This window comes from Cyprinodon variegatus, unplaced genomic scaffold (genome assembly GCF_000732505.1).
Source record: "Cyprinodon variegatus isolate N-32 unplaced genomic scaffold, C_variegatus-1.0 Scaffold893, whole genome shotgun sequence".
Taxonomy (NCBI): domain Eukaryota; kingdom Metazoa; phylum Chordata; class Actinopteri; order Cyprinodontiformes; family Cyprinodontidae; genus Cyprinodon; species Cyprinodon variegatus.
In genome coordinates this window covers 137244-146827 of record NW_015151346.1, presented here as the reverse complement: position 1 = coordinate 146827, position 9584 = coordinate 137244, and the positions used below count along the sequence as shown (strand labels likewise).

At 37.2% G+C, this 9584-nt stretch overlaps 2 protein-coding genes across 2 annotated transcripts in view; one reads left to right on the top strand and one right to left on the bottom strand.

The window, feature by feature from the left end:
• caskin1 (CASK interacting protein 1) overlaps positions 1-1928 on the top strand; it is a 167543-nt gene extending 165615 nt beyond the window's left edge. The window contains exon 23 of the mRNA XM_015397860.1: positions 326-1928. Coding sequence (XP_015253346.1) covers positions 326-453 — 128 coding nt within the window. The 3' untranslated portion in view covers positions 454-1928. The remainder of the gene's footprint in view (positions 1-325) is intronic.
• A 5115-nt stretch (positions 1929-7043) lies between these two features.
• LOC107099648 lies at positions 7044-8838 on the bottom strand. Its single transcript, XM_015397861.1, has 2 exons — positions 8754-8838; positions 7044-8073 (listed from the first exon to the last, which is right to left on the bottom strand). Exon 2 carries the CDS (start codon positions 8062-8064, stop codon positions 7183-7185), a length of 882 nt encoding a protein of 293 aa, XP_015253347.1. The 5' UTR covers positions 8065-8073; positions 8754-8838; the 3' UTR covers positions 7044-7182.
• Between the last annotated feature and the right edge of the window lie 746 nt (positions 8839-9584).

The window sequence follows — 9584 nt, the reverse complement described above, 5'->3', positions numbered from 1 at the left end:
CCCTAAACCTAACCATTACTAATGCATAAATATTATCTGCATAAAGACAAATTTCCTAAATCAATTCCCCTCATTTTTCTACAATTTCTACATTCTTCAGCTTTAGCTCAATTAGCTTGCAATTTATAATGGCATAAATCTCCAGCTGTCTGTTATTTAACAAAACTACAGAGATTCAGCAAAAATGATCTGAAACCATGTCATCATCCCTAAAACTAATGCAAAAATCTGAAGCTGTTTTTGTTGCTTTAAACTGAAATCATTAGAAGCACAACAGTACAATCTTCTATCTGGACTTTGTCCTAGGAAGTCCATCGGTCTGTAGATGGTAATCTTCTGCATGTGTTTGTCTTTAGCTCCATGGCTGAGCAGAAGACCACAGTGAGCATCCTCGATGACATCGGCAGCATGTTTGACGACTTGGCCGACCAGTTGGACGCCATGTTGGAGTAACAGCAGAAATCTGATAAGTGAATCTCCATGACGACGCTGCATCGAGACTGAATCAGAAGGCACAAGAGGCAACCCTCCCCTCCAGCTCACTCTCTCTTTCATCCATCTCTCTCTGCCTCGCTCATCTCCGTCTAATTGTCCATCGCTGCTCCAGAAGAAACTCAATTCTTGTCTTTTTTTTTTTCTTATGTTCTTTTTGTGCGATGCAAAGGCCCCTCAAACAATGAAAGGTGACGGAGCAACAAAACACGCTTGGACAGAGATCTTGTGGAGAGAGAAGTGACAGGATTGAAAAAATGGATAAAAAGACAGGATAAAAAACAGAGAATAAAAGGCCTGACTTACTGGAGAGAGAAAAAAACAAACACAAAGAAATGTTTCATCTTTGAGAAGATTGCAATCACAATGTGAGTCTTCTAAGAACTCCACATGGACTCTATAAGTGAATAAATCCTAATACAGATTTAAAAACCATCTGTGTAATGAATCATAGTATGGTATGTGTACATTCTAAGCATGGAGAGTTTATATCTACTGAAAAAGTCCTGCATTAGCACAGTAATATATGATATATGCTGATAAATATAAAATCTCTAGCTCTTTGATTTGATGTCCTGGTTCTGTGTGGAATGGTGACCTCTGGTGTTGTGATGATGTAAATGACTTGGTGAAAAAAAAAATAATTATAATATGTGACCAAATTAAGACTATTCACCTCCCGATGGGCGTGAGAGAGTGCAGCATTTGTGGAACGGCGAGGTGGATGTGCATCTCGAGAACGCCGTGGGAATTCAGGAGCACATTTCAGTTCCCAGTGGTGGCTGATCAGAGTCACACGGTCTGCATCGCCCCCCCGTATCCAAGCACGCACGCGGACAGGCCCACACGCACACCGCAGAAGCACAATGACCCATGCAGCCTGCTTGCACACACACACACATACACATGAACCTTCATAAGATGAACTAAAATCATAGAAAAATAGGGCTACAGCTCGTCGTTTAGCGAAGCTTAAGGGAAACGTTTAAGGATGTTGTTATGGAACTTATGAAATCCGATTTAAGGAAAGGCAAATGAGTCAGATATTTCTGGGTGTGTATGGTTAGATGAGTCTGAGTTCCCCCAAAGCACCTTGTGAAGGTCAGCACAAGCACCACAGTCGGAGCTGCATGAGAACATAGAGGGCTGCAAAACCCCTGCTGACTGACCCAGTATAGCAGGAGAATCAGGTTCCATCATCACTGTCCATCACGTCCCCACAAACTTAATTCAAAACACCAAAATTAACGTAAATTTAATGCTTTTAACACTTTTAATGATTAAAATAGACTTCAAATTAACAAAAATATGGAAAGAAATGTGTTCCAATATTATTAAAAGCAAAGAACATGTTTAAAAAAAAACATTTGAAGAAAATATGTCTGGAAAAAAAACCTTTGAGAGTAATATTGGTGCATGTCGAAGTTTAAACAATATTTTCAACTTTTATTTAATTTTAATTTTGGGTTGTTGTTTTTTTTTATTTTATCATAATTCTTTTTAAATTATTTGCTTTTTTTCTGATTTTATGTTTCAAATTGGATTTTCAGATTTTTAGATATTTATTCTTTTTATCAATTGTATCTGGGGTTTTTTCAGATTCTATTTTTGAGAAAGAAATTTTTTCAAATACGTAATTTCTCCCGACTTTGGCGGCAGGGAATAATTTGCTCCTATTGGACATCAGCAACAGCTTTTCTACTGTTTCGTGCAACAGAAAACCCAGGAGTGGAAAGGCTGAAATGTTTTAAAGGGGATTGGTGCTGAATACAATTCATCAAAAGAAAAAAATAAAATTTACAAAAAAAGTCATGCTAAAAAATAGAATCTGATAAAAAAACTTTAAGAAGAACTTTTTTTTTTCCAAACAAATAAAAAAAAAAAATCAAAGCCACTGGATGTGCCAGGATGGGTCCACCCTGACTCATTGTGTTAAATAAGAATTAGGTGAGGAATTCATGCCATGATTTGCAAAAAGTCAACCTCTTAAACTTTTACATTTTGCCATGCAACAAAACACAAAACTTAAATGGGTATTATTAGTATGTATGTGCCGAGAAATGTTAAGACCACCCAGGAGCAACATAAGGGACAATCCTGCTAAAAAATCCATCAGGAGGTAGAAAACAACTGGACCTTTTAGCAGGACAACAACCCTAAACATGAAGCTACTGGATCAAAGCTAATTCATGTGTCAGAATGGCCTAGTCAAAGTCCAGAACTAAATATGATTTAGAATAAGTTGCAAACTTAGTTTGTTTAGGTTGATTAATACTTTTGCAAGACACCGTCTGCAATTGCAGCAATACTGATTAGGCAGCAGCAACGCTAGCCTGAATGCTAAAACCCTTAGCACACAGCTAACTCTTGTGAATTCTAACATGATTAAAAAGTCCATGACATTTCAGCACCTTACTCATACTTCTCTCATTCTACACCTAAAAGCCACTCATTTTTTTTGCCATGACAATCTACTGCATCAAATCCCATTTTTTATCGGTCGCTACAACATGTAGCTGCGATTTTTGTGTAAACAGGGCCGAGATCTAAAGGTGTTTAAGTAGTTTGGACCTGCAGGCAAGAACTAAGTTCTATTTGACCAAAATAAATTAGGTGCAATACTCCAGTATTTCATTTCATCATCAGCACCTCCTAAAGGAAATGGGTATCATAGCAGCTGCACTCTTTGTCTATGAATAAGTAATAATTCAGAGAATAGTTGTGATATTTAAATTCAGATCACATAGAGAATATATATATATGGATATCTGCAAAAAAATACATAAAAATAAGAAGTGTATTTATGAAGTGTGTGTCATCATGAAGAGTATTTTTCAAAGTAATCAGATTTAACCTGAGTATTCCGAACCAGTTTGCTTCTCCATGCTTCAGTGGTCCAAGCTAATCGATCATTGTAGGATACCATGTTGGAATATTTTAAGGAAGTGTTCTTTTATAACATTTTATTGTTTTTTTTTTTTTTTTTTTCTGCAGATGTGTTCAGATGTGGCGAAGTTTATAATACAAGCAGTTCTTGTTGTTGACTGTTTTTTTTTTGTATGATTTATATTTCCTTTTTGGTCTTTCAAACATGTGCCTTGCTTTGTGATTTGGTCTAACTTCAATACAGTGGATGGGTATCTAAAATATCAGGAAACCGATCTGTTTTCCCCTCTTTGCTAGGAAAGTTACATTTGTTTAAAATTCATATTGGAAAAACACCCTGTTGCACTTCACCCAAGTTGGCTGCATGTTTCAAAAAGGTACAAAAGCAACATGATTCCTCTACATCTGAAAAGCTGCTTGGGAAAATGCACACTTTCCTGCTAAGAGTAAAACAACTTGAGCAATAGCATCAAACTCACTAATGTATACTTTAGTTCCACTCTTATGTTTGTGCTTTGTATCTAAGATACTCTGGCTTAGATAATTAGTGCTTCAGCATCAATATTTTATATGATGGGGTGTAAGAAAAAAACTTCTGTCAAATATCAGGATATTTCATTAGACAATGTTTGTATTGATTAATAAAAAAACAATATAGCAATATTTGATCAAAACAGTATCGGTTTAGATTAAAATACAGTCGAATGGATCTTAAATATAATAATTATATGGAAATATCCGTTCTATTTTCTTACATTCATATAACTCTTAAACCTCCAGCGCTAGTTGGTAGCGCACCACCCAAAAGCCTATTATTCAGCCGCAGCAGAGCAACAAGGTATTGTGAGTTTTACCAGACTAATATTGTTTTAAAAATCCCAATAACCATCTTTCGTTATGTATCAGAATATATAAAGATGAGTTATACTGTTACAAATGTTTCATGAAATGTATCTCCCGAATCTTTACAATTCACATCCTTAATATAAGTTTATTTATTAATGCAGGGCCAATCAAATGTCTGAGAAATGACCTACTGTTTACATTATCTCAGTACGGAACGCAGACACTTTGTCTGTGATGAAGAAGATTAATTCCCCACAACATTACGAATTCTCAGCCAGTATTCAAACGCATCCAAAGTCTTTAACTTGTGCGCCGTGCGGTCAGACGCTTGATAGTGGGAATCAAAACTGCCCCAGACACATTGAAAGGAGCTACCCTGTGTTGTTTTCTTTTACTTTTGATAAAAAACAATGTCCTACATGGTAATTTGTACAAATACACGACAGTGAAGAAAAATTAAGACAAAATGAAAGCACCGTTAGCTTTGGGTTAGCTGCTTAGCTCTCAGTAAACCCCCTTTCTCTTAGCATGGAAGTGAAAAGGCAATTTTTTTTCCCAACTGAAAACTTGTTTTTGTATCAATAAAATGTTCATCTGTGGTATTTTTTTTAAACTCACTTTAGTTTTTGTTATGATTTTATCGGGTTAGTTAATTCATTAAAACAAGTAAACTTATTTGCCAACAACCGACATTTAGCCACTGCTTAGGAATGTCTCCTTTCACTTAGTCTGAAACTTAAGCACCATCACACATGAAAAAGTTTTGCCTTTTTTTCTATCCCTCACCTTGAAAGCATTATGTTACATGTTTATGCGACCATGGGTCGAGGTGAAAGGCTGAATTTATGGTCCATCTTTTCTTTCTTGACAAAAGATGAAGCTTTTTATCGGATCTGCAGTGACTGTGTGTGAATGCTTGAGAAAGGGGCCAAAATACGTAACAATTGTTGCTCTGCTGGTGATCGTGTGAAATCTGTGTGTGTACGTGTGAGTGTGAGAGTGCATTTTACTTATTGGACAGATGTGTGCTTGCAGCAACTGCATCTTCTGGCCATCTGCTCTCAATAAATTAATGTTCTATATAAACATAACCGTGTCCAGTTTTGTTGTGTATTAAAGTGTACGGTACTGGTCTCGCTTTTGCAAATTGTTTTTTGCCTCAGGCCATGAAGGAGACAGAGCAAATGATGATGTTTGTCTTGTAAAATGTGGTTAATAGTTATTTTAGGCTAACATCCAAAAAACTGGGACCTCCACAGTGAGACATGGTGGGAACAACTACTATGGGGATTAGAGCTGTAGAGGCGCATTTACATGGACATTTGTTAAAAGCCTTCAGCTGATCCAAAATGCTGCAGCCAGAGTTCTGATGAAAATTAAAAAGAGAGATCATATCTCTCCTATCCTGGCTTCTCTTCATTGGCTTCCTGTTAAATCCAGAATAGAATTTAAAATCCTAATTCTCACATATAAAGCCTTAAATGGCCAAGCTCCATCTTATATCAGAGATATGATTGTTCCTTATATTCCTAACAGAGCACTTTGCTGTCAATCTGCAGGATTACTAGTGGTTCCTAGAATTTCTAAAAGTAGAATGGGAGGCAGATCTTTTAGTTATCAGGCTCCTCTCCTGTGGAAACAACTACCAGTTTTATTCTGCGAGGAAGAAACCCTGTCTACGTTTAAAGCAAGGCTTGAAACTTTCCTTTTTTTGTAAAGCTTATGGTTAGATTTCCTCAGGTTATCCTGAGCTATCTCTATAGTTATGCTGCTATAGGCTTAGACTGCTGGAGGACATAGGGACCCCTTTTCAGCATTTTGGATCAGCTGAAACCATTAAAAGAATCTGTCAAAGTCACCCATCAAAGTTAGGGGACCGTTATCTAACACCTGATTGGTCGCCCTGCACATTAAGGCGAAGCAAATCGATTACAGAGACTCGATTCGCCTTAACCCCGCCCCCTAACTTTAATGGGTGAGTTTGACAGATTCTTTTAATGGTTTGGATGCACTGCGACACAGGACCATGAAATAATTAAATGCACACTGAAATAATTATATATATTTTTTTGATAAAATGAAGACGTATTTTATTAAATTAATGACACATTTATATATTTAATTCCTTATTTATTTAATGAATTACACATTTAATTAATTGTTTATCGCTGTATTTATTTATTTAATTGTGGCACTTTATATTAGTGACGTGTTTTTAATTAATGAATGACACATTTATTTATTTAATTGTGGCACTTTATATTAGTGACGTGTTTTTAATTAATGAATGACACATATATTTATATAATTCCACATTTCATTAATTATTGACACATTAGTTATTTATTTAATTTTGGCACTTTTTATCCTCCATATTTAACTACAGGTGGTGGACTTGATAATAGTAAATAATTATAGTCCAGCCTTATAAAATAGTCTAGCCCTGAAGTAGCAAATGCATGGCCTAGCTTCTCAGCAATCCCCCTCGGACAAGGTATTTCTAATTTTTGCAATATTTCACAGATGAAAGAAGGAAATTCTAGAAACCTCTTTTATATGGGATTTAAATAATAGGTCCTGATCATTCAGAAGGAGAAAGTTAAGAGTCATCCAGGTTTTTATGCCTGTAATCTATGTAATGGGTTAGCTTCATCTGGATTTCTAGACAGATATAGCTGAGTATCTATCATCAGCATAACAGTGGAAATTAATCCCATGCTGTCTAATAACTCTACCGATTGTCTTCGCTCTACCTGTGGTGTCTGGTTTTTGAAATGTTGTCGTGAAAGAATTGGTAATAGACAGGATCAGATGCTCGTCTTTATTAAAACAGGAAAATTAGAGTCAGAAAACAAGAGGACGTCTAAGAGACAGAAAGATTGTTTCATGGAAGATATGATCACAACAACATCAGTAAATATTCTCACTGAGCAGACTCAGAAACAATAAGAATGCTCTCTAATTAAAACACAAGAATTCTTGGGTGCCTGCAATTCCTGGTTTGAGATCCTTGGTGATAACCGTGGCCTTGGCGATCTTAAACAGCGGAACTGCTGCTTGGTCGACGAGCAGGGTGACCATGTTGATGGGTTTTTTCCCGCACTCTTTTTTGTACCAAAGAAACACATTGGCTCCTCTCTTACTCAGGTTGGTTGAAACTTGCTGATAATATTGGCCCTGAAGGCTCTTCACCTCATCAGGGTTAGTGGAAATCTGCAGATCTCTGATGAGATCATCATCATCAGTGGTCTGTCGATACCAGATGAAGACTTCCTCCCCCCCTGCACCTTTGTTGAGGTTTTCGTCGATTCGGATGTAACCTTTACGGAACAAGTCGGCGTCTGCAGCACTGTTGTTAGTGGCGGTGACATCACAGACATAAGCTTGCGCTGACCTCTTCATCCACAGGTGGAACCACTTTCCTCCAGCCCGGTTCAGATTACAGGCTGACCTCTCCCACAGAGGCTGAACCATTTCAGCATCACTTGCTGCATCAGTGGAGATGAAAAGCTGTACGATTGGAGCATCATACCTAGTGGTGCCTCTGAAGAACCACAGGTAGATGGGCCTTTCACCAGTGCCATCGGTAAGATCTTGGTCAACCTTCTGGTACTTTTGAGCTTTCAGACCTTTTTCCATTCCCTCTGTGAAGGAAAACTGGATCCTGGTGATTGGTTGGGTGTTAGGCTGGTTCTCAATGGTATTGTACCAGAGGAAGGTTCCGTTTGCTTTATTTCCTGGATTCAGATTAACAGGAATTTTGGTGAAGCCCTTTTTGTCGAGCTCAGACTCCTCATTCTTCTTAGTAGAAACATCGATAGTAGTGATGTACTGGCCCATCTTTAGTTTCTGCATCATAGGAAAACAGACAAATTAAATTCAATTTATTTATGTAGCTCCAGTTCCCAACACATCATCTCAAGGCATTTTAAAAATCACCAGATCATACAGACAAATTTATTCAAAGTTTTCTATTTAAGGAAAACCAGTTGATTCCATCGACTCATGGACTCGAAGGCAATCAGTCACACTAAGCATGCTTGTAGTGACAGTGGAGAGGAAAAACTCCTTTTTAACAGGAAGAAACCTCCAGCAGAACCAGGCTCAGTGTGAGTGGCCATCTGCTGAGGCAGACTGGGATTCAAGGAGACAGAAGCAGAGATGCAAAAGGACACTGTTAAAGGCGGACCCATCCAGGTAACACACAGCACCGAAACACTGAAAAGGAAACTACATCCGACTGCAGGATAAAACAGAGATCTGAATGCTAAAAACAGTAGAGACATAAAATTAATTTTACAATTTGGATCCTGTAACATTTAATAAAATAGTGAATATATTTCTATAACGGGAATATTAAATGCATGAGTATTTTGATGTTAGAATCAAACATAATGATGTGGTATCAGAGGAGACATCAATATCTCAGTGTTGATCAACACACCATTAACAAGAATATCCTGCTGAAAAAGGAAAGGCAGACGACAGGTCTACAGCTGAAAGAAGGACATAAAATGGTGGAAACTTACAGGTCTGTAAATAGAGATCAGCTGCTGGATGAATGAAGGCTGCTTGCTCTGGATGGATGAATGCTTCTTCTTCTTCTGGATGGATGGATGAAGGCTGCTGTTCCTGAGCTCCTAACATGGTCCTCATATACCTGCTCGAAGCAGGGTGTGGTGGTAAAGCTCCACCTCTGAGGAGATGTTATTTACTGATTCCCCCTCCTGCTGTCCCTGACGTGTTTATCATGACCACAACAGAAAGTGAAACAGTAAACTTCTTTAAGAATTTAGAGCATATTTGAAGTCATGCCATGAAGAAACTGTTGGTGGGACAAGCAGGTGTGTGTAATTCTTTACAAATCAAAGACATTTCTCAGCTAGAAACTTCCTCCTCAGGGTTAGAGTATAACTTGGGGAAGGATCTACATTTTGGAACATCCTTGTAGTGCAGCTCAAAGATCAGTTCTGGGAACAAAGTTTTTGTAATCTATCTAAATGACCTGCTCCACTGACAGTGGTGGAAAAAGTACTCAGATATGGTACTTAAGTACAAGTAAAAATAAACAAACAAATAAATACTCAAATATCAAACATACTATCTTAATAAACTGCAATTATTTTTCACAACTGTGTTAAGTGTACCTTCTGTATGTATATATATATTTTAAATATGTCAATAATGTTATTTTAATGAACAATGCTGTGGATAATGCATTGTTTGTTTTTACCTTCTGTCAAAGCTCACACTTGGGACTTATCATTTTGAATTTCTGGGATGATCTGCTAAGTGAAATACCATTAAGTACAAGAAAGATAACTGATTACACTTTTAAAAGTGTTTAATTCAACAAAAAA

Coding starts and splice junctions, on each gene's coding strand:
- LOC107099648 (XM_015397861.1), bottom strand. CDS start 8,064: ATGGGCCAGTACATCACTACTATCGATGTTTCTACTAAGAAGAATGAG.